This window comes from Microtus oregoni, unplaced genomic scaffold (assembly GCF_018167655.1).
Source record: "Microtus oregoni isolate MIOR12 unplaced genomic scaffold, Mior012 000040F_ref0000088, whole genome shotgun sequence".
Taxonomy (NCBI): Eukaryota; Metazoa; Chordata; class Mammalia; order Rodentia; family Cricetidae; genus Microtus; species Microtus oregoni.
In genome coordinates this window covers 12,800,289-12,824,224 of record NW_024543207.1, presented here as the reverse complement: position 1 = coordinate 12,824,224, position 23,936 = coordinate 12,800,289, and the positions used below count along the sequence as shown (strand labels likewise).

At 48.6% G+C, this 23,936-nt stretch overlaps 1 protein-coding gene across 1 annotated transcript in view; it reads right to left on the bottom strand.

The window, feature by feature from the left end:
• Ankh (ANKH inorganic pyrophosphate transport regulator) overlaps positions 1–23,936 on the bottom strand; it is a 136,996-nt gene that overhangs the window by 24,400 nt on the left and 88,660 nt on the right. Inside the window, exons 3-8 of the mRNA XM_041632101.1 lie at positions 22,058–22,176; positions 18,667–18,750; positions 11,121–11,291; positions 9,196–9,330; positions 6,836–6,928; positions 3,086–3,181 (exon numbers count right to left, since the gene is read on the bottom strand). Coding sequence (XP_041488035.1) covers positions 3,086–3,181; positions 6,836–6,928; positions 9,196–9,330; positions 11,121–11,291; positions 18,667–18,750; positions 22,058–22,176 — 698 coding nt within the window. The remainder of the gene's footprint in view (positions 1–3,085; positions 3,182–6,835; positions 6,929–9,195; positions 9,331–11,120; positions 11,292–18,666; positions 18,751–22,057; positions 22,177–23,936) is intronic.

Below are 23,936 nucleotides of genomic sequence, written 5' to 3'. Positions count from 1 at the left end.
CTTTGAGATGATCTCTAGAGCGTATCTCTGTTCTCTTTTCCTTAGACTGCAGCTTGATAGCCCTAGCCTACCCGTGCCCCCCCTGCTTTTATCTGACAATCTACTCATCTGAACTGGATCTTTTAGATCCACTAAGGCTCCTGAACCTCTCCCTTATCTCAATGGATCAGGCAATTTCCAGACCACACTGGTGTGTGAATTGTGATCCAAGGGTGAGCAGCAAGATGCGAATGAGTCACAAGAGCAAATATTGCTTTTCTGCTCTTTATGTGCCCCCAAATTCACGACTTCACAGAGAGCAGGAGCCACAGACACAAGGAATGACAACTTGGTTGACTCCCGGGTTATCACGGATGGGTTATGTGGCCCTAGGGACTACATCACAGACCCGCTCTGTGAACATCAGAGACTAGGGCACAGTAGAGGTGCGAGAATTAACGAGTCATGTGATTTTAAAAGGTACACACGCACTGACAGTTAAAGGTTCAGTTTAGAAAAACTCATGTTCTATGTGCCTTTTAGGGACAGTTCCTCTAGCCAAGATGTTAGATCAACACACTGAACTGTTATATGGACAACTGAGCCACAGATTCAAATACTGTAGCTTTAAACATTGAAGAAACAGTTCCCTCAAGCAGAGCCAATGCTCCTGTCTGGAGATGTGGGAGAAGTTAACTGGACAGAGTTCCAGGTGGCTGAGCTCTATTCCATTGCTGGGCATGTGGACAGATCGCTTATTCTAAGTTGTTTCTTTTGCTGAAAACTAAAGGTTTTTAACTGTCCATTTCCAAATCTCCTCCCAACAAGGGCTTCCGCGTCCATTTCTAAGGTAGACTCATACCGAGCCAGTTTTACTTGCGTGTTTCCTCGATCTGGGATTAAAATAAGACATCGGCATCTGCCTGGGAGAGTAAGTATTTTTCCAGACCCTGTCATTGTTTTAAACCTGCTGAAGATCCGTTTTGCAGAGATTCAAATTATTGGCCATGATCACCTTGAGAAAGGCCTGTCTTCACACCCAGGGTGGCCATGTTCTCCTTCACTCAACTCCAGCTACAAGAAGGTACATCCATGTGAGAGAGGACAGCCTGGAAACACTGGCAGCTGAGCCAACGACAGCCCCGAACTGACAGCTCTCCACACAGATGAGGCTGTCCCAAGACCTGGCTTCAAGTCAACTCTTGACTCCAAGTCATTAACAGTCTCCAAAAGCTGAGGCCTGTTCCTGGAACAGAAACTTCTCTGGTTTTTTTTCCTAAAATACCCTTTTGAGCAGTTTCAAAGTTGTTCAGTGTTTTGCTAACATTTTAGGGAACTATGGAAAAACTGGCACACCATAGGAAGAAAGGGGGAAAAAAACGCCAACAGGGGAACAGGTCGCCTGGGGTCACTGGTCAACTCCAACCACAGATGTGATCAGAAATTCCCTCCTAGCTATAAGCCTTGGGTCCAGTGTGTGCCACCCCATCTCATGGGGACAGGTGGCTGGAGGGGGAGTGGTGGTGGTGATGGGTGCTCAGGATATGGCATTATGACTTAGTGGGTGCAAAGGCTTTTTGTGATTGTATGTCTTGTGTTGTCCCTGTCACACACTATAGAGGTGTTGGACCACATAAGCTCTAGATTTTGAGTGGAATTTGGAGGAAGGAAACACATTCTGGGCCTGCTTTTCAAAGACAATCAACACTGCTCATCCAGCTAAAAGGTTCTCAGGGCCATGGTGAAGGTGGCAGTTACTGCCTTCCTAGTCTCAGCCCTTTGCCCTCTATACTGGTTGTTAGTGACGGCTGTGCGATAGTTATATAGTAGGCGTAAATGGAAATTAAGTTCCACAGGATTTTAGGAGTAGTACAGCCACAGGAACAAAGGAAAACCAAGCTAAGTTCAAAGGCGCCATATTCTTTAATCCCTTAGCAATCACACAGCCCAGCTACCGTGTAAATTGGTTTGCTTTTCCCTGCCTTTAGTAAATGTTTAAACTATCAATCTTAATTTGTATAGTATGTCTTTTGGCTTTTACAGCCTGAGCCCTTTCCCTTGTGTTTTCTGAAATCATCTTCTACAGGTGAGCTTGGTAAAGATATGTTTACTTAAGAACTTAACACCCAGCTCCTGGGAGGTAGAGGCAGGCAAATCTCAGTGAATTCTAGGCTAGCCTGGTCTATATAGTGAGTTCTAGGTCAGTCAGGGCTATATACATAGTGAGACTCCACTTTAAAAAAAAAATGATTGTGTACCCAGAAACTAATGGCTGGGTGTTGTCGGCTCTTATTCACAACAGTATCCTCTGTATTATACAGACTTTTGGAACACAGGAGAGGCCCCTATAATATCACCAAGTAAGTCAGCTATTATCAATCAGTACAGTATCATTAGGAAAGGAATTTCTACTAGAGAAAATAAAATAATACTACTACATTTGAAACAGGGCAGTGGTGTTTGTTTACAAGGTTGACTGGAAGTTTAAAAGATCAATGGGAAATGATGTAGCAAGAGAAGAATACCGGGTTGGGGGTATGGCTCCAAGACAGGGAGCTTATGCAGCAAATGCAATGCCCTAGGTTCAATCCCTAGAAACACACAATGCCTGAAAACTAGAAGGGTAATAACAGCGTCGTCTATCATCCCAGCACTTGGGAGATGGAAGCAGAGGCTCCCTTGAGGCAAGCTGGTTAGTCACACTAGTTGAACCATCAAGGTCGGGGCTAAAGGAGAGGGAAGTAAATAAAATAGAAAGGGACTCAGGAAGGGGCTGTTCACACACACACACACACACACACACACACACAGAGAGAGACAGAGAGAGAGACAGAGACAGAGAGAGACAGAGACAGAGAAAAGAGTTTTATTCGAATTAAAGCTGCCTTTCTTGGTCATGTCTGTGGGCCTGAGAAGCAATGGAAACACTTTGCTTCCTAGAGTCAACGGTCTTCAACAACACAGTCGTTAATTAAGACAGCCAGGTACCACAGCACAGAATACAGGAGTCCTTCCTTTAAGATGGCAGTCTCTCTCTTTGCGAATACACCCACTCATACTGAGAAAGCGAGAGCATGCACCCTCCCCACATCCCCTCTCTCCTTACCGTCAGCGACAGAGCCATGCAGACAAAGGTGAACTTTTTGATGTGGGCCGAGGTGACCGTGCTGCTCGTGTTCGCCAGCTTGTTGCTGGGGTTATTCTGGGAAGACAGAATGGTAGGGATGACAAGGCTGGGTTATCCTTGGCTGAGCCCCAGGGTCACAAAGAGCACCTTGTTTTATTTGACGTGCCTCAAGTACGGACTTCAAGTGACAGCTTGGAAGATGGCTGTCACATCGGGTCTCTGAAACAGCTGTCAGGTTCCTGCCCAGAAACATTAACCAGAAGGAACTCTGGGCTCATGCAGTCCTCTGCCCTTGGCACCAGGCTGCCAGCTCACCCCGAAGGGCCTTGGCTCTGAAGCCTGCTTTCTGACTCATGTGTCCCCTTTTGGCTTCGGCAGTCCCTGAGCCTGGCCACCAGGACTCGTGTCTCCTTAAATGCCATGGCTCACTGACCTCTGGGGTCCTTTCCTCTCTACCGAAGGACTAAAGCTTCCCCTGAGCCCTCCTTGGGCCCCAGATACATCATCCCACAATTATTTCTTCCCCTCTATCCCAAACAGGGCTCACTCTTCTCCCACATTCATGCATCTATCTTTCTTCCCTTTGTTGGATTTCAAAAGACCCCCTCTCCCAAAAACCCACCCATTGCCAGCCCATCTGCTGGGGAAAGCCTCTCTGTAACTGTTGACTTGCAGTTTCTTGGCCTCACTCCTGAGGATACTGGAGCTGTTTGGGTGGACAATGTGCCCTACACACCTCTAAGATTAAATACTGCCTGTCTTGCCCACTCTCTGGCCTCGAAGCACTTTACCGTCCTCCTTAAACAGACGAGGCTCTCAAAGAGCACTGGCTACACCAAGCTGTAAGCAAATCCTGTAAGCAGGTAGTTTACGTATTCTCTCACTGGGCACCAAAGACTGCAGAGGAGGCCTGCTGAGGCTGCCATAGCCCGCTACCAAGCACGCTCCTAGCAGACATGAGGATCAGGCCTCACTCCAAGGAAATCAGAGAAGAGCCCTGCTTCGTTCTAGATCAACTTAGCTCCAGAGTTGGGGAACAAAACTATGTGGGATACCTGACACCACATTAGCTTATGGGGTGGGGGAAGGAGGTGCAGTATAAAAATCAGGTAACCACACCCAAATACGCTTAGTCCATGCTGGTGGCCATTGTGAGGACTCCTGCAGGCCACTTTAAGAAAGCATGCGCGCGCACGCACACACCCCTCTGCAGGTGCGGTTGAAATGAACTGGCACCCCAGCATTAGAGAAACAGTTCCATCTTCCTTGCCTGATGAGCTCTCTGACAGGCAACAACCTAAACAAAAATCTACCCATGAGGTTCATATTTAGTCAGAAGTGCTACAATGTTAATGCTCTTCTTCTAGAACCCACAAAGACATCCAAGACGCCCCCAGTCAAGGCAGGGAATGCTAGAAGCCCATTCAAGGGGTCTAAGATATTGGTGGCCAGATGGCATTCCCAAACATGGCTTGGGATTACTCAGTGGAATGTGGGAAAACAATGGGAGGTTTGAAAAGGATCCCAAGCAACTCCAGGTTCTGGCCAGAGGTAGGCTCATTAAACGGAAACTCTCTTAGCTTCTAAACTGTGATTAAGAGTTTTAAAACAATATTTCCCTTGGGTGGTTCTGCTGAAGACACACAGCGTGGGATTGTTAAGTTTTATTATTATAAGGTAGCCAAAACCAATTCCAGATGGGACAGTCCAGCCAAGAGCTCGCCCATTTCAGCACCGCCTTTGTCTTCAGAGACGCACTGTATAATCTCACTTACCAAAGGGAAAACTGAAATTAGCAAAGACTGACATCTGTATTGGTTTTCTAGGACTTGCTACACGTGTTCCTTGAAATGAAAGCAGTGATTCTATGTATAGCTGGCATCAACTCACTAAACAGAAGGCCTCTCTCTTAAAGCGACCCAGAACACTTGTGCAGTCTCAGTGGTCTGTCTGTAGGAATCAACCAAAAGTACTACTCAGGAGAAGCTCTTCAGGCTGGTGCTGCATCCAAATGCCTGTAACTGGTGATGGGTGGGAGTCAATGGACTGCTAGGGAGGGCCATACCAGCATGGTCACTAGCCCATCGCACGCCAGGGTACCGGGGAGGGACCCCTGCAGTTGAGAGGAGAGGCAGACTGTATGATGAGTGTGTGTACCTGAGAAAAGGAGGGGAAGGGAAATGGAAGACCAGCAGGAGGCTGGGCAGTATGGAAGGATGCTGCTGTCATGGGAGGTGACAACAGTGCGTGTGTGTGTGTGTGTGTGTGTGTGTGTGTGTGCGTGTGCGCGTGTGTGTGTGTGTGCGCGTGTGTGTGTACGTGTGTGTATGTGTGTGTGTGTGCGTGTGCGTGCGTGTGTGTGTGTAGGGTGGTGGACTGAGGGTGGACTTTGTCTAGACTTGGGGAATACCCTGGGCTTAGGGAGTGACGTGGGGAGGAAGGAGTTGGGTACCTACCTCTCCTGGAACTTATATTCTACTAGTCTGGCCTTCCTAATCGACAGTCCAAGGAGACCTTGCAGAGCTGGGATGCTGATTGAAATGGGAAAGTTTCAAACCTCTGGCCTGGCCTTGTTTGCATGACTTCATGGGACTTTTGTGCCCACAGGAAGCTAGAGTGAGGGCTGGGGGTGGGGGATGAGGGAGCCGGTATAGAGACAGTTAAGAACCAGAGCTCAGCTGACCATTTTGATGGGTGGAAGACCCTGGCCCTGGGTGTTTCTCCCCAAACTCACTGGGCTCCCCTTGGCTAACAGAAAATAGGGGCAGCAAGGGCCGTGAGTCACTGCTAAGAAACACGAAGGCAAAACCCATAGCGAGTGGCAGGCTCTTCGTCCCTCTTCCATTTTTCTCTTAGAACATGACATGCCACTATACATGAATAGTATGCCTTGCTAGCTATCTGCTTCCGAGAAAAGGGCTGTAGGTTTAAACAAGAGAGGCGTGGTGAAATAGACATTTACTAAATGACAGGCAGGACAGTTCCCACCAGGCCAAAGATGAGGTCAACAGGGTTGGAGGCCTCCCTTCGAGGGGCCAGCAGTTGCGGGAGGGCAGAGCGGCTGGCCACTGAGGTTTCTTTGGCTGAATTAGAAAGGTGAGGTCTGGAGCTGGAGTGATGGCTCCCAGCACCCTCACTGGGTGGCTCACAATCACCTATAATTCCAATTCCAGGGGAACTGATGTCCTCTGGCCTCTGAGGTCACCTGCATACCTGCATGCATCTCCTGCACATAAACTCATAAGGTACACACACACACACACACACACACACACACACACAAATATATACATACACCTTAAGAGAAAACCCCTAAACAGACAGGAAACGAATCTTGCCACACCGATACTGTTTGTGCCTATCTACCTGCCACAGAACAACAGCCACGAGCCTGTGAGCTCAAGCCCCAGTCTCACACCCCCAGAGCCTGGACATCTGCAACAGGACCCACAAGGCTCGGCATTGACTAGACAATAATAATCACAGGAACAAAGCCCATCAACCTAACTTGGCGTGGGGATTATTGACTGAAAATACTCACGCACGAGGAACAATGTGACCCCAGGAGTAGCAATTTGGAAAAGCATCACAGAATCTGCACTAAGGCAAACTTCACTTTCCTCTGCTATTCTCGGAGGAAAAGGTCCAAGGTTTCTCCACGGAGACCCCTGTCCATCAAGTGGCAATGCTATGAAGTGTGTTTCTGACACCATGCCACAGAAGTCTCACCTTGTCAAAAGCTGGATAGACAGCACGGATTTCTGTCAACCAGCCATATGGCATGTGACCCACGGGGTAGGTAGCTGTCAGAATTGCCACTGCCTGCAAGAGAAGAGTGGACGCTGTTAGTGTGGGCATCGGCAGGAAGCCCTCCGGGATCTGCCGGGCCAGGTGAGTAGGCTAGGGGCACATTTGTCTGTGTAGTCACTAGCCACAAGATGGTCTCAAACAGTAGAGGTGATACCAGGGAAGTAGTTCACATGAACCGGATGAGGATCAGGCAAGATCCCCTGCTTAAAATGCCAGTATCTCAATCCAGTTTCCTCAGGCTCCAGGATCTTGGTTCTTTCCATTGGGCCTAACTAAGCTTCCAAGTCAATCACGATCTCCTGTGGTGTTTTGCATGTGTGCATCGTATGCACGTGGGTGTCCACACATATGTGTGACGTGTGTATGACACTGTATCTTCCTCAATTTCTCCCTACCTTACATCCTGAGGGAGAGTCTCTCCCGTGAACCTAGAGCTCATTCATCCAGTGAGTCTAGCCAGTCTTCTCAGAGCACCCGGCATCTCACCTTGCCGTGCTCTGGGTCACAGGCGGATGCAGGTCATCCGGACTCTGGTCCACACTGAGCTAGTCCCTCAAGCCCAATACGGGTCCCAAAGCAACCCTAGGAGCAGAGTCTCAGGTCGGCTGCACTTCTCCGCCTGCCTGCTGTCCCTCAGAGTGGTGGAGCCCTTTGTCTTTCCAACTCAGCCCATTTCAGGCCACTCGGTCCCCGGGGCCCCAACTCAAAATTTTAATTTAGCAAAATCAAATAATATCCCATACAGGAAAGACGCCTGAAAGGTTTCCACGAAAAGCATTTTCTTTTCTTGCATGAATGAAAGGGAGAAAGAAGAAAACTGGGCATCGACGGCCACACTCTGGCAGTTAGTGTGTTAAGCCGCTGGTGAAAGAGGAGTCTGGCTTCATTTGTTTCCACGGACAGAGCAACTGTGCGCAGCACACAAGGGAATGATGCCGTCCACAGTTATGTGAGGGAACTTTGGTACGGTATAACGCGGTGTGGTGTGGTGGTGTGGTGTGGCGTGGCACAAGAGAGCATCGTGATGAGGCAGACCTGGCCAAACTCCCCTCTTCCCGTGTGAGATGGGAACGCTCTCTCTGTTGACTCCCATCCCTGCTTCTCCACAGAAATGCATTGGTAATGTTAATCACACAGGGCTGATGGAAAATGAGTCAAATGCACACAAATGCTTGAGACATAAGCACACCGTCCAGATACCACTGGCTTTACTTCCCACGTGTGGAGCTTCTATGCCGTGGCTGGCAACTTGGAAATGCCTAATACAAACTCTGCCGTCTTTTGTTTTGATTATGAGGAGGTGGAATTCTAGCACATAAGCGACGGGGGCTCCGTACCTGGAAAATCAGTATTTGACTGACAAAGCTGCTGTCCTACAACAGCCGCCCAGGATGGTGTCTGTGACTCGGATACCAAAATCCAGGGACACTCGGGAGCCAGAGAAAGCATTCTGCTTTTGATTTATAGGCGTCTTCCCCGGCCAGCAGGAGCTCTTGTTAGGCCATGGAAACTGGCAGGGTGCTCTGGGCCGGGGAGCTGCTGACAGCACATGCAAGGCCAGGTATAAACAGGAGGCCTTTACGAGAACTCGCCAGCCTTCCTAAAGGACCAGCGGTGCCAGCAACAGAATTAATTCTCCAGAAGGCGATGGAGGAGGAAACAGATGAAGTCACTCTGTTTGTTCACCCTCAGCTCGAGAGAAGGTACAGATGAGTCAAGCCTTTCTGTGACACGGCAACCAGTTTCCACATCCATTTCTGGAGCTCTCAGTGAGCACACAGGAGACCCTCATGGTGGAGGGGGGGATGATTGCCAAAAAGGCCATAGATGGCATGGTATGAATGACACTGGCACAGGGGAGGGGAGGCTAGGCGGGGTCACCAGAGGCTCTGGGCAATGCCGGATTTCCTACAAGGCATGTCCCATGATCCTTTGCAACAACAGTGAAGAAGCTATACGACGACATTATAGAGAAATGGAGGACCTTGGCAAGGAGGTCAGAAAGCTAGAAGATTCTCACTATCCCAGCTTCTAGCAGGGTCTGTCTGTGCCTTTCTCTCCTATGCCTCAGTTCCTCGTGTGGTAAGAAGGATGACACAGATGTTTGCCATAGCTGCACAAATGTGAAATTTCAAAAGTCACCCAGCCATGGCTTCCTCTGTCACTGTCTCGTGTAATTTAGCATTTTAGAACCGCTTGGGCTCTGGAGGTGATGTGGAAATAAATCTGAATCATTTCCATCCCTCAGCGTGTGCCCGCATGCCCACAAAGTGTCCTACCTCTGTAGCGGCAGAGCTGCCGCCGAGGTCCCGGGACACAAAGAGGTTGACAATGGGCCGACTGATTCGCTGTGTGGCCAGGATCAGAGCCAGAGGCCACCAGAAGCTCAGCATCTTCCTTATGGTTGCATCGCCCTGTGTGGAGAAACAGAGGTCAAAGCTCATTCGGGTTCCGGAAGTAGACCGGAACACAGCCTAAAATCAAAGCTTGGCTTCTTATGCCAATCAACAGCCCTTCATTGCGCTGAATAACAATGTATAGAAAAGCCTCTGTAGACAGGCCAAGCTTAATTAAAATTAAGTGTACAGTCGTATTAGAAATTAATTCAGACACCTGGCAAGCTACTGAGAAATCAAAGTACACACTGGAGCTCGATGGATTCCAACTACTGTTTCCCATATGCGGAACCAACCTCCACACGAGGTCCTCCCAGGACCCGAGAGGCAGGTTTCAAATGAGTCTCTGTTTATGTCATCACAGTGACTGGCGACAAGCCATGTCAGTAGGAGTTAACTCTGAGCAACAGAACGCTATTATAATCTACTTTGGAATCAGTCAATATATATAAGTGTGTCTAATTGCTGCAGGACTCTTCAGCCCAGCTGCAGAGACTCCCACCGTCAACGCCTTCACAGGAGTCACACACACTGAGCAGAGCCGTAGGTGAAGCTCAGTAAGGGGCTAGCCGTGTCTCAAGACATCTACGGCCAAGGTGTGTGCTATCTTTGTGCTATCTTCCAAGCGTGGCTCCTGTTACATAATTTTGGTTTCGTTTCTTAAGAGGGCAAGTGTTACATCATGGAACCATCTCAGGCACTTTGATTTCTTTCTCTCTGCTGGAGGCTGAGCATTGAGAGAGAGGTGGGTTGTATCAAGATAATTGTGGTGACCAAGTGGAAATACCCAGGTAGGGAGTCAATGGTAGCTTGACCTGGGATGAGGTTCGTGATCCACACAATTATTGTCATGACATGATGAAAGCATTGTGTGGTTAAGCTGGGGACTGGGGGGGGTGTGGTCAGGGTTAGACACGGTCACTTCTATCTGCCTTGTAGCAAGAGAAATGATGCCTACTGCACATGAAGAGAAGCAAGCACGCACACAAACCCAATCCTGTTCTTAACGAGATGAACAGAATACTTTGGCCTCCTGTGACAGTTGGCTATACTACTCTTAACTGGATTCTCACTTGACGTCTAAAGCCCAGGACAAACGCAATGTTCTCCTCAGAGACATCCTACACCATGTGACTAAAACTGGAGGCCTCTGGATTCCTTGCAGTAGAGATGCTGTTTTGGACTCATCTAGTGTTTTGTTTTGTTTTCTATGTTGCTTCTATGTTGGTCTTCCGTATCACGCTATGGTACCTAAAGCTTTGCTGAGTCCCTAGGAGGAGCCAGATTAGGATATTGGGACTAGCCAGTGCAGAATATCAACAGAGCCTGGGGCTGTGCTATAATGTTAAAAAATGAACACGAAGGTTCCATAGATCCTAAAACTTTCTGGACCATGAAAGAGGTTGCTGTGGTACATGAGTACAGGAGGTCATGCATGGGCTGTGTCACCCATGACTTGACACGACACATGGTCTCCTCATTCGGTCACTTCTACTAAGATCATTTTCAGCTTTAGAGTTCATGATTCTCTGATGGCCTACCCTCAGAAAAGCCCTAACACTTGGCCTCTGGGCTTAGCACACTGAGTTCTCATTTCACAGTCTCTGCATCTTGGGCAGACTGTGGTTGAGCAGGTAAAGACTGCCCTGGGGGTTAGGGTGAGAGGGAGAGGGGAGTGGGGAGGGAAAAGACTCAATATGGACAAGGATGACAACATATGACATGCGTGTGAAAACCAGACAGTACATCCTGTTGGTTTGTACAACTAGTGTGTGTTAATATCCGAAAAAGTCAATCGGTGCACTCACCCCCAGCTCTGGGCCGCTCCTGTCGGGGATGATGTCATGGATGTTCCGGTAGTAGCCCAGGCACAGTGTGGTACAGCGCACCAGCGCACCCATGTACAGAGACAGGATGGGGATGAGCAGTGGCTCCCGGCATTCCAGGTGACTGTGAAGCAAAATGGCTACGAAAACAACCTGTGGAAGGGAAAACAGGCCAGGTCAGCCGAATGAGGGGAGCTGGTCCGAGAGGCCGGGCTGCCCTCCTGAGCTCAGTAGACTCTAGTCTGACCTCCTGGGACCCAGAGGCAGATGCCTGGGGTGCACTGGAGGATCACAGCCATGATTTTGCTAGCTCCACCACTGAGCATCTTTTAAGGCAATTGTACTTCTGGTTAAAATGACCAACTAGAAATACCTAGAAACTTTGGCTTCTTAGCTGCCTCACTAGTGGCTACTGGAGGCTTATTCCATACCCGAGGAAAAGGCTGTGACAGCAGTGATATACAGGGCGGGGACAGTGACAGGCTAAAATTCACTGAAAATGCTGCTCCAAACACCACTAGAAATGATGATGGAATTATAAGCTTGGAAATGTATTCAAATATTAACTACAATGTGACTGCAGTGCCCATTTGTTTACTGAAGTTAGAGACCCGGATGTCTTATACGTGGAAGTAGCAGGCTTCATGTTTACCATCTGCGAAACTGACGCTCCAAACCACAGTGGTGTATTTAGTGGCTGTGTGGTTGGTAGAAGTGACCATAGTCAGGAGAGACTGAAGCCATGATGAAGTGCTAATCCCTCTCGGATGGCTCAGTCTCGAAAGCAGCGTTTATGATGTATTAACCTCCTCATCCTGCAGCTGCCGGGAACGTGGCCAACCTCACCATTGGGTCCTCAGGGCACAGGGGACAGGCGCTACACGGATGTGTGGCTATGAGCAGGCAGCCGAGAACGCAGGCGACTCGAGCAGACACGAGCTGGGGACATGCTCACTCTCGCTATCTCATTCACTCGGTCTCACACATATTTGTCAGGCCAGGAGGACACACTGGGCAGCGACAGAAGTAAGGATGCCCACATCTGTTCCCATGTGCCTTCCGCCTGGACCGAAGGCAGTGAACTGAAAGATATGAAGGCCGGCAGGAAGAAGCCATGCTAGGACACACTGAACGGGCCAGAAGCTTGGGCCTTTGAGGCTGTGGACACGAGGCCCATACTCAGTTAACGAGTCAGAGCTCCTAGGATACCCTTTTATGCAGGTGTGGAGCAACACAGCCATGGCAAGCTACCCATTTTTGCCATCTTCACTGTAAACCAGAGTGCTGGTATGTAGAGTCTAAAACCTGGATGCATAAAAAGTGAGAACGGGAGAATCAGGGTGTCCTGTAATTCCTCAGCTGTCAAGACAGTTCTGCAAGACGGAAGCCTGAGGAGCAGGACTGTGGAGAGGACCTGAACGAGGAGAAGAAAGACATAGACCAAAGAGTAGAGAGGGGTGACAAGATAGCACCCACACGACGGAAGGGTGACGGGCGTGTGGGCTTGGTAGGGGAGACCCCAAGGCCAAGGTGGAGATGCTGTCAGTCTCCCCCTCAAATTCTACCCGACTGATGCGTGCGGTCCAGCACTCGCCACCGGCCTTCCATCTTCACAGCAGACATCACTTACCAACTCAAAGCAATACTTGTGCACTTTGCCTTCCAGTCCAGAATCACAATTCTGAGTCTGTCATGGCCACCGAAAGCATGTCAGACTATATGAGAAAGGAGCCTGCTGTGTCAGTGATAAGGGTGTCCCCAGAGAAAGGATGGTCCCTGGTACTCAGGGATAGAATCAGTCCCAGACTGACCTCTCGGGGCTGACATTCTAGCGGAGGGGACAGATACACGAATCAAACAATGGGCCAGCGAGCACCCACTGTCTGTCATGCAGAGCCGCCAGGGGAGGCAGGGAGGCAGCTCTGCTGGGCTCTGCCTGAGCTGAGCTGAGACTGAACAGAGGTGGGAGGAGCAGAAAGGAGGAGGAAAACTGAGGCAGGGTATTCTTCCAAGTTGGATCTGTGGTAGGTGGACTGTGGACCAGAGAGCAAGGCGGGAAGAGAGCCGTGCTGGGGCCCCAGAGGCAGTAGGGTTTGTGGCCTACAGCCCCTCCTTGGCCAGCATTAGGAATGAGAGTTTCAGGCATGCCTTTAATCGGAGGCTGAGGTGGTCAGGAGTTCAATGGATAGGATAACCAACCGTGGCAGCAATAGGAACAGGAGAGAGCCAGGGCAACTGGGTGGGGGTGGGTGAGGAGGCTGCTCAGCACTGTGGGTAGGAAGGGGTGGTTCCATCAGAATGAGTGACAGCAGCAGAGAGGAGCACAGCAAGGGGAAGCGATGCTAGGATCAGAGCATAACCCTTCATGACAAAGGGACACGCTCCCAGGTGGCTGCTAAGTTTCTAACCAGATGATCGCACTTTCCAATTTACTCAGCAAAGAGCTCGCTGCAGAAGATCTTCAGTTCAGGTTCTGAGTATCTCTCAAAGACCTGAGTGGGAGTCACAGGGGCCCGTTAGTAGCTCTTCCTGGATCTCTAAGAAGGGGCAGCTACGGATATTTAATGGGGGAATCACAGCCGTGTTATAGATGCTATACACCTAGGAAACAATATGATTCTGTCTTCTTGTTATTATAAGAGGGCCTATTTAATGCAGACTTAGAGGCTAGGCATCCTGGCTAGCATGGTGCAGGCCTTGGTGGGACCCCTCCACCAACCTTGGCTGTGTGGCTTCATGGCTGATGGCCACGGTGGGAGTGCGTGTGAAAGGAAAGGATTCCAGAGAAACTGGAGTCCCACCACCCTTCCAGGGGCAGCCCTCAATGATGTCAGGCCCACACCTCCTAGGCGTGAAATCAGGACATGGGAGGGCAGGCAAACCACATTCAAACCATCATGGAAGGGCGAGCAAACCACATCCCAAACCATCACAGGCATGAGTTGGAGTTCTCGCAGACAGAGGCCAGTAGGAGGAGTGTTTCCTAGAGAAAGAGGAGTCTATAGTAAGAGCTGCTGAGCGGCTTACGAGCCAATGGGAACTGCCTCCTGGGTATAAAGGCACAGGGTTCTTAGTAAGAAGCAGCAAGAAGAACTGACAGAGGGGAAACCAGATCGATGCAGGGAACACACTGAAAAGGAAGTAGGAAAAGAGGCGGCAGCGAGTGGCAACTGTCCTTCTGAGAAGTGTGACCGAGAAGTAATACAGAGAAACACGGAGCGGTAGCTGACAAGATATATAAGGATCCAAAGAAGGCTGCCTGCGGCCCCGGTGTTTTCTATGTGAGGACGTGCGCATGCCCAGACGCTCATCCATGGAGCCCGAAGGGTCACTAAAAACTAATTAATAAGGTTCCCGAGAAAGCAGGCCAGATCGGGACCCGAGGAACAGGTAGAGGAGGTGGCCCTGAAAGAGAGATATCACCTCTCCAAGTGAGGGAATGTGAAGGCTGCAAGCTCAGCTCGCAGGATGGTGGCCACGGGACAAGAATGTGGTTGCTTCACTTTTCTCTGTGAAGTGGGAACCGAGGTCATCTCCTGGGAAGTGTGGCAGGACAGTGACCTTCTGCAGCAGCTGAGGTGACTTGCAGTTTCTGCAGAAGCATTTGCTGCTGGGGGCAGGTGAGGCAGCCTCAACAAGGGTCCCTTAAGGCTAGGGTCTTGCCAAAGGCTGAGGTGAAAAAGCCATAATGCAGAGAGGGTTCCCAGCTGACCTCTGAAGTCAAGGATGGGTAGGTTTCAGCAGACGGCAGGGTCTGGGAGGGGCCAGGACAAACTGCATCAGGGGAATTCTCAGTTTGATGCTGAACAAGCAAAGAAAGTCTAGATGATTGTGGAATAAATCAAACCAATACCATTTCAGAAAGTGCATGGTGGTGTCACTGACTGGGACAATTGAAAGTACAGTTCAATATGGAGGAGAACAGGTCACACGCCTCAGCTTGTGCTGATGTATGAAACCGAGAAACTCTGGGCGATGTTTTTAAGTGGAGCTGCTGCTAGAACTCTGAGCATAACTAGCCACTGTCATTGATGTTTTCTCACTCATTCATTCGGGCCATGAAAGCTCCGGGAAAGAACTGCACCGTCCATTGAACCTGCGCCAAGGCTGATTGGGAGATTCGAACTGCGGTGGCCCTGGAGACGCTGGAATGTTGCAGCTCCATGGCCTCGTTAAAATTTATCCCGGGCTCCCTCTAGCCTTGCAAACAGCCATTCCTTGTCCACCACTGTCTGAACCGACATCCTGAGACTAGCAGGTGAGCCTTTCGGACTGTATAAACAAAAGCCCCAGTTCCCACCAGTCTGTGGGCTCTGCAGTTTGGAGCTGCAGATCTCCGCTTTGCCTTGCTGTAACCGGCCTACATACCATTTCTACCAATGCACTTTTAGAAGTGTCTGATCGATGATTTTTTTTTTTTGTTCTGTTAGTATAAAAATTTCTTCAAACTATTACCACACCAGCATTGGAATCTGAGGTAACCTAAATCTGTATTCCTGGGACCTGGGTGCCCATGTTCAGCTTCATCTCTTCTCCCTTTGGAGCTAATAGTTATGTTTCTGCATTGACAAATGGCAAGGGAGATAGTTCCAAGTGCTCTGCACTGCACCTAGCGACAAATGATCAGATTAGGCATCCTGGGTGCTTTCAGGCAATGAGAATGAAGAGGGGTGGGAGGGTGTTGGGGGAGTGGTGGTTAGGGAAGTGGGGGGGGGGGCTAGGACAGAAGAGTTACAGATGAAAATGGTATTTATCACCCCAACCAAACTGTGTCAGGAACTCAAACAAGGTCTAAAATAACTTCTAGACCGGGAACAGCCCGGGGGCAGAAGGCACCTGAACTCAGCCTCCCTTGCTTCTCCAAACCAGATCTATTTATTCCACTAAGCAGGGACCAGGATCGGGTTGAAAATGAAGGAGGAAAATGGCTGTGGGCGTATGGCAAAGTATTTTCCATAAGCGTGGTTTGTTTTGTTTTTTTTTCCTTTCTGTCCCTAGATGTAGACTACGTCTATCCTGGGCAGAGCTAAATGCCTCCTTCTCCCTCCCGGCTCGCTTTTGTCTTCTGCCTTTGTATTGGCACACATCTGCAAACTCCCCCTGAGCTGCTGCTGCTGCTGTTTGAAAGGCGAGATGTTTCTTTTCACTTCAAATTAAACAGCGAATGAACCAGGCAGCTTAATCCAGCTCTCGGAGGATACTGAAGGTAACGCTGGGACAGAGCTCTAATAGCTGTACAGGAAAATTAACAAGCTAGATCAAAGGATGATGCTAGCTGGCACTCGGGCCCACGCATACATGTTAGCAAGAGTTATTTTCAATTACTTTCCCATGGAATAAATGCAATTAATTTGGAAATTTAATCCTCGGTCTTCAGGGAGGTAAACCTAACAGTTTAACTGTAGATTATTTCCAAACCATGGTTTATAGATGAGGGTGCACAATTAAGAAAAACGGAGGCGCCGACTGGAGGTGGGACTGACAAACCACTCTTCTCAAACCCCACCCCACCGGCACGACTGAGTCCTGCTCAGACTGACACACTGTAGGGACTACATATTCTTCCCCAGAAGTCTTCCCTGTCCTATCCTTGAAGGGAAGAAAAAAAGAGGCAAGGCGTGCCAGGGCTCGTGCCTGAGAACGAAGGGAAGCCAAAGCCCTCCTCTCAGACACTGTGGTCAGACAGAGGAACCAACTTCCTCTTTCATTTTAAAATGTAGGTGTGCTGGCTAGTTTTATGGCAACTTGACACACGCTAAACTCAACCGAGAGGAGGGAACCTCAATTAAGAAAATGCCTCCATAAGATCAGGCTGTACGCAAGCCTGTAAGACGCTTTCTTAACTAGTGGTTGACGGGTGAAGGCACAGCCCATTGTGAGTGGTACCTCCCTGGGCTGGTGGTTCTGGTTTCTATAAGAAAGCAGGCTGAGCAAGTCAGTAAGCACACCCTGCCATGGCCTCTGCATCACTTCCTGCCTCCAGATTCCTGCCCTCTTTGAGTTCCTGTCCTGACTTCCTTTAATGAAGGACTAAGATGTAGAAGTGTAAGCCAAGAAAGTCCTTTCTTCCCCAATTTGCTTTGGTTGTGGTGCTTAACCACAGCAATGGTAACCCCAAGTAAGACAGTGGGGATGATGTGTGGGGGACAGAACATGGCACCCACACAAGAAACCATGCTTAAAAATAATCCCAGGGCTTTGGAGTTGGAGGATCAGAGTGTTCAAAGTCAGCCTAGAGAGAGAGAGAGAGAGAGAGAGAGAGAGAGAGAGAGAGAGAGAGAGAGAGAGGGAGAGAGAGAATCTCATAAGAAATAAATAAACAGAAGCAACAAGAACAGAAAACCCCGGTTGATAAGATGGCTCAGCAGATAAAGTGCGTGCTGCTCAAGTCTGGCAACCTAAGTTCAATTCCCGGAAGTAGGCACAGGCAGAAGGAGGAGAGATGACTGAACAATGCTGTCCTATGATCCCCCACACGTGTGCCTATTACGTGTGCCTCACTCATAATAAGAAATAAAGTTTCGCCGGGCGGTGGTGGCGCACATCTTTAATCCCGGCACTCGGGAGGCAGAGGCAGGCGGATCTCTGTGAGTGCGAGACCAGCCTGGTCTACAAGAGCTAGTTCCAGGACAGGCTCCAAAACCACAGAAAAACCCTGTCTCGAAAAACCAAAAAAAAGAAAGAAAGAAAGAAAGAAAGAAAGAAAAAAAGAAGGAAAGAAAAAAAGAAAGAAAGAAAGTTTTTTTTGGTGGCGGGAAGGTGTGGGGGGAGGATAGGAGGGAGGGGAAACTGTGGTTGATATGCAAAATGAAAAAACTTTTAAATAAAAAATTTAAAAAAGAAATAAAGTTATAAAGAAGAAGGAAAAAAGAATAATTCCATGAGTGCCGAGTGCTGATTCAGGAACCCAGTGAGAGATTGCATTATATCCGATAAAGAGCATGCAGGCAAGGGCAAAGGGACCATATATGACTGGCCGTAAACATACCCGGTGTTACTCTGTTATCGTTGTGTGTGTGTGAGTTACACATGCGTGCACATGTGGAGGCCAGAGAACCTGGGCTGAACCTGGAGCTCGCTGCTTCACAGAATGGCTGGCCAGCAAGCCTCCGGATCCTGCTGTCTCCCCTCCGCAGGGCCGGGGTTACAGACAAACACCCAGTGCTGGGCACTGCCCTCTGGCCCTCATGTTTGCATAGCTGGCCCTTCATGGACTGCACCACCTCGCCAGCGCCCTTACTAATCACTTCCCACTCACACACTTTAAAGACAATGGTTCAACTCCCAGGCACTTCCTTTAAAGCTGTACCACCCTCATCCCAGCGAGACCGTACGAGATTGGACTTTGAGTACAGGATGCTACGTTTCCTCACTCATCCAGCCACTATCAGAAGCCATATCTGATGGGAGCTGCACACTGGGAGGCACCACCCCCACACACTGTAAATACGGTTTTGACATCTCAGGTCCAGTCATTCGCCAGACGGCCACTCCCAGCAGCTGTGACAGGCACAGGGACCACTGTTACCTGAGCTATGACATCTGAGATGGAGGCACATCCCACCAGGAAACTGTATTTGTGTTTTAGGAGTATGCCAGCGTGGGTCCAGGCCTGCCAGAAAGAACAGAATTTTCAGTGAGAGGCACAGCTGGGATTATGGTGTGTCTTACCTTATGGCGTAGTAGGTAGTCCTGAAATACACTCCAAAAATCATAGCAGCGGTTTGATTAGCCTTTCACTGGTAAAATAACTTCATCCAGTGGCTGGCTAGCTCCACGCTGGGTTCTGAGTGGAATGAGTCACTGTGCACAATCATTCAGTAGCACTAACCAGGAGGTATGCCGAACGGATGGGTTGGTCACCACTGCTGGGAGCAGAGAAACCACCAAGAGTGGAGACACAAGATCTCCTGGAGTCGTGATCCCCAAACGGCCTGTCCTTCCAGAAAGTACATTAGAGCAAGGGTCCTAAGGTGGTTCTGAGAAACTGACATCAACTATGTGGTGATACTGACTGCAGGATCTGAACTTGGCTGCATGTGTTTGAGGGAGGCTGAAGGAAGTCATTGGGTAGCAGGTGTGGAGATGGATGCTCACAGCAGGATCTGGGTAAGAACTTCACATCTTACCTCTTAAACGGCCAATTTGGACCAACAGACTGTATTGGTTAGATTTTTGTCAGCTTGACACAAGCTAGGGTCATCACAGAAGAGGAGACCTCAACGGTGAAAATGCCTCTAACAGAATGGAACGCAGGTCACGTCTGGGGGGAGTTTTCTGATTGAGAGTTGATAATGGAAAGGCTCAGCCCACTATGGACAGAGCCACTCCTTGGCCAGCAGGCCTAGGCTGTGCAAGAAAGCAGGCTGAAAAAGCCTTAGGAAGTGGCGCAGTAAGCAGTGTTCCTGCGTGGTCTCTGCTTGCTTGGTTCCTGCCTTGGCTTCCTCAGCAGCAGACTGCAACTGGCAGTTGTCAGAGGAACAAACCCTTTCCTCCCCCAGCTTCCGGCCATGGCCTTAATCCCAGCAATAGAGAGCGAACTAGAACAGAGACAAATGACTTGGAGTCTGAGCTGAATGCAATGGCAAGTCCTTGGGTCTGGGACAAGAATTTGGAACACAGTGGCTTCATCTACTTCCTTCCCCGGCTCTGGAGTCCCAAGGTGTCAAATGTCTAAAAGATGCGTAGATAACATTTGTGAATAGCACCTCGTAGGTGGCCTTGTTGTCTTAATGCCATGGGGGGCGGGGGAACTTCTTAACCTCTAACAATTATCTCCCCAACCAAACTGTAACGATGGTGCTACAGGTGTGTACGTGTGCATGCCCACGTGTGCAGATTTGTGCAGAGGTGAGATGATTGCTTTTGACAAATGCTCGGCATTTTGTCTTTTATTAGCAGTGTTTCATTGTTCTACTGGGGCCTTCAGAAGAATTTATGAGTAAAACATGAAGGAGAAACTCATCAAGACAGATACTCCAATATTGTGTTGTTGACTTTCCAAATTACTTGGGACTAGAGTTGTTACAGATTTTAAATTCTTCCAGACTTTGTTTCGTGTGTGTGTGTGTGTGTGTGTGTGTGTGTGTGTACATATACATAGACAAATAGATATAGATAGAGAGACAGACAGACAGATAACCAGGAATTGAGACCAAGATCTAAACACAAAATTTGTATTTCTTATACAAAGAGACTGACAGTAAATTTATACAGCATTTAAGAGACTTTCGCACGTGAATTAGAGTCTCACACATGAATGTACGGATTCCCACATGTGGGACATGAACTAGAGTCTCACACATGAATGTACGGTTTCCCACATGTGGCGACACTAAGCAAGCTTTAGGTTTTGAGAAGTCAGCATCTGGGATTTGGGATGAGGGAAACTCAGCCTGTACTGAGCTTTAAAAATGGTGCTGTGGCAAAGAAAAACAGCTGGCAGGGACAGAAGGCAGAGCATCTAAGAGTCTGCGACTCCCTTCTATGAAAAGTCATGAGTTCCCAGAATTCACTGTATAATTACAGCTCTCTGTTTAGATCCCCACTTCCAGTTCACTGGGTGGACAGAGTGACATCATAGGTTCAGTCTATCCAGTTCCATCTTAACTTTTTCAGCATCAAGACTTGATTCTGATATCTGATGAAGCCATCTACATGCACCGGGTTCTGGTGTAAAAGTGTGGGTATGGGGACTACATGGCCCCTGTGAACTATCTTTGGGTTCACCTGCATCAGCTACCAGAGGCAGCACAGCTGGCCAAAGTCATAAGAGGAAAATTCAGGCGCAGGTGGTCACAGGCGACTCAATTTTCCCACTGACGGTAATTTACAGAGGAGCCAATGGAAGAATTTATTGCTAGGTATTAAATATTAATTTTGTATTGTCTCTTTATAGCTATTTCTAAGAGAAAAGAACAAAGCCTTGTCTTCACGATCATTGACAATAGGATTCATGACAGCTCTTTCTTTGTGTCGTAAGCCTGGTGACTAAGTGATGACAGCTCACCAGAATGTTCAGGAGAAGCAAAGTTGTGAAACCCGCAGGTTTGCATCACATGGGCAGCCAGTGTATGAGAAAGCTAGCCTCATCTCCTGCTACTGAACCAACCAGAATAAACAAATGAATCAAAACTTCCAATTGTGCTTTCTTGCAGCCTGCTAGGCTTTGTGGCAGATATATATATATAATATTATGATATAAATATATATATATAATTATTATATAAATATATATATATAATTATGATAAATTGATGAGACACTGGTTAAAGCTCAAGGGTCCGTTGGAACCCACCTACAGTCTAAGTGACAATGGTCAGCTGCCGTGGGAATGAGCTCGACGGCGCCTCAAAAATTCAAAAAATATGTAACTACCAGACAATCTAACAATCCCACTTCTGGACGTGGACCCCAAAGACCTGAAAGCAGGGGCTCAAAGGATATTTGTACACTCACATCCGTGGTTTTACTCACAGTAGCCAACATGGAGAAGGATATAAATGAACACATAGGCAAAATGAATTTTATCTAGACAAGGAAATATCATTCTGCTTCATAAAGGGATGAAATCCTGACAATTTCTGTAGCACAGAGAGAACACTGATGCTATCTATAATAAAATCAGCCGCTCATGAGAGAATGAACACAGTTTGGGTCCCCGTGAGTGGGGTCTTAATATAGTCCCATTCATAGACACGGGAGGTAGCGCATGGTTTCTGGGAGAGGGTGTGGCGAGGTGGAATTTCTGTTTAATGGGAACAGCTATAATATGCGACATAAAGACGCTCACTTGCACAGAAACACGAATGCTCTTCTGCCACTGAACCAGACACATAAAAAATGCCCAAAACAGGGAATTCTATGATGAACATATTCAGCTGTTAAGAAAAAGGAAAGCACATGGTTTCTCTGCTTACCATAGCGTCCATAAAAGGGAAGGCAGCGAGATACAGGAAGGCTCTTCGTGTTTTGCTCCCCACGGACTCGTCCACATGATGTAGCTTGTTGATGATGTAGTACCCTAAGTCACTGTAGGCTACAAGGGACCGAAACAGACATGGTGTTTAGAAAAAGCTAGTTTACATGATTTTTGCTGAAAACACTTAACACAATTTTAAATGTCACATCTGCTTGTTGTAGAGAAGTCAAAAAAACACCATCAGAGACCCACACAGAATCTCGTTCTTCTGCCGGTGGGTGGGCAGAGCTGCCGGCTACCCAGTACTTTTACTGGTATGTTGGTAAGCATGTGAGTTTCAACACGCATACCTAAGGAGGTCAGACTGCCCACTCCCTTCTAAACCAGAGCAACTCTGAATGGTGTCTTCCCACTCACTGAACGACTCTCAGTGAGTTGATTTACCCGATTTCCTATTGTGCATCTGTGGTATCATTTGACTGCTCGGTGGAAATAGCCAAAGCTAAATATTTAAATTTATTAGGTATTTACAAAGAGAAAATTTCTGGAACTTAGCATTTGTTTTCAGCACAAGTTTTGACACCTGACAGTGCGCAATGCCACTGCTTTGGGAGGAGGGTGTCCGGTACTGGAAATTGTCTGTGTAATAGAAAGAGATGTCCAGAGGGTATCTGGGGAGTCCTCCTGCATCCAGACTGGTAATGGTGTGGAAGTGAAGCACAGAGGGACCCCAACATATAGACAGGGCATATTCAAGCCCAACAGATAAGAGGTAAAGATGGAGGCATGGAGGATCCCGACAGATGCCACCAGCAAAGACTGCAGGCTTGAGCTCACAGATGCGGTTAAGACAAAAATGTGCCGATGTTCTTCAAGGCTTTTTGCCGATGTTCTTCAAAGCTTTACAGGGGCTCTACCACACACATCCCGCTCTCACAACTACGGCCGTGCATGCATGTGACACCTAGACGCAACTCTGAATTCACAACGGAGCCAGGGGAAAAATAAGACCCCCATGTTGGAGTTTGGGGGGTGACTTATCACCACACAAGCCAGTCAATGGAGACAACGCTCCTTTGTCAGGGTTGGTCTTGAGTCACACGGGATTTTGTAGTAATGTGACCTTAAAAAAAATGACTTTTAGGAACCTGAAATGTATCACTGGGAATTGCAGAGGTTACAGTGGGCACGCAGCTGAAGGAGCAAAGATGGTTCTGATGTCCAGAGAACAAGTCAGGTCTGAGGTGACAGCGGCAAAGGTGAGCAAGGGTGTTGGGTGAGGAGAGCGGTGAGTCTATCAAGGCCACCGAGGAGCCAGAAGAGAAGCCCAGGGAGAAGACACCCTGAAGCAAAAGAGGAGCTCGGGGAACATGAGACTGTCACAGCAAGGGGCGGGGAGGGGACAGCTATGCTTGGATCTGCCATCTGGATCAGAAGCTGACAGAGATGAGGCGCAGACAGGAGGCCCGAGTTGACCCTGGGAGGCAGCTGGAGAGCTTTAGTCTGGTCTGCAGTGCGGTACAACCAGCCCGGCGGTCAGCTGATGGAAACACAAAGCCAGGAAGTAAGAATCCTGCATCCCACACACAATCTACTCTGGGGGCAGAGCCGTGGACATTTTCTCTTTATCATTGCTGCTATTTATCTCTGTGTGTGCTTTTATGTCATCGGCAAATGCTCACTTGTGCAGGGTCTTGCGAGGAGAGTCTTGACCTACCCATACAAGCGTCCCTATTCTGGCAGAAACCACTGGAACGGAAAGGTCAGCGATGCCACAGGCAAGAGCATGGGGCCTGCTATGAATAGCTGGCGAGCGAAAATCCCCTGATAAAGGTTACAGTCCATGGAGCAAGCCAGCGGACAAGACTTGACTACAA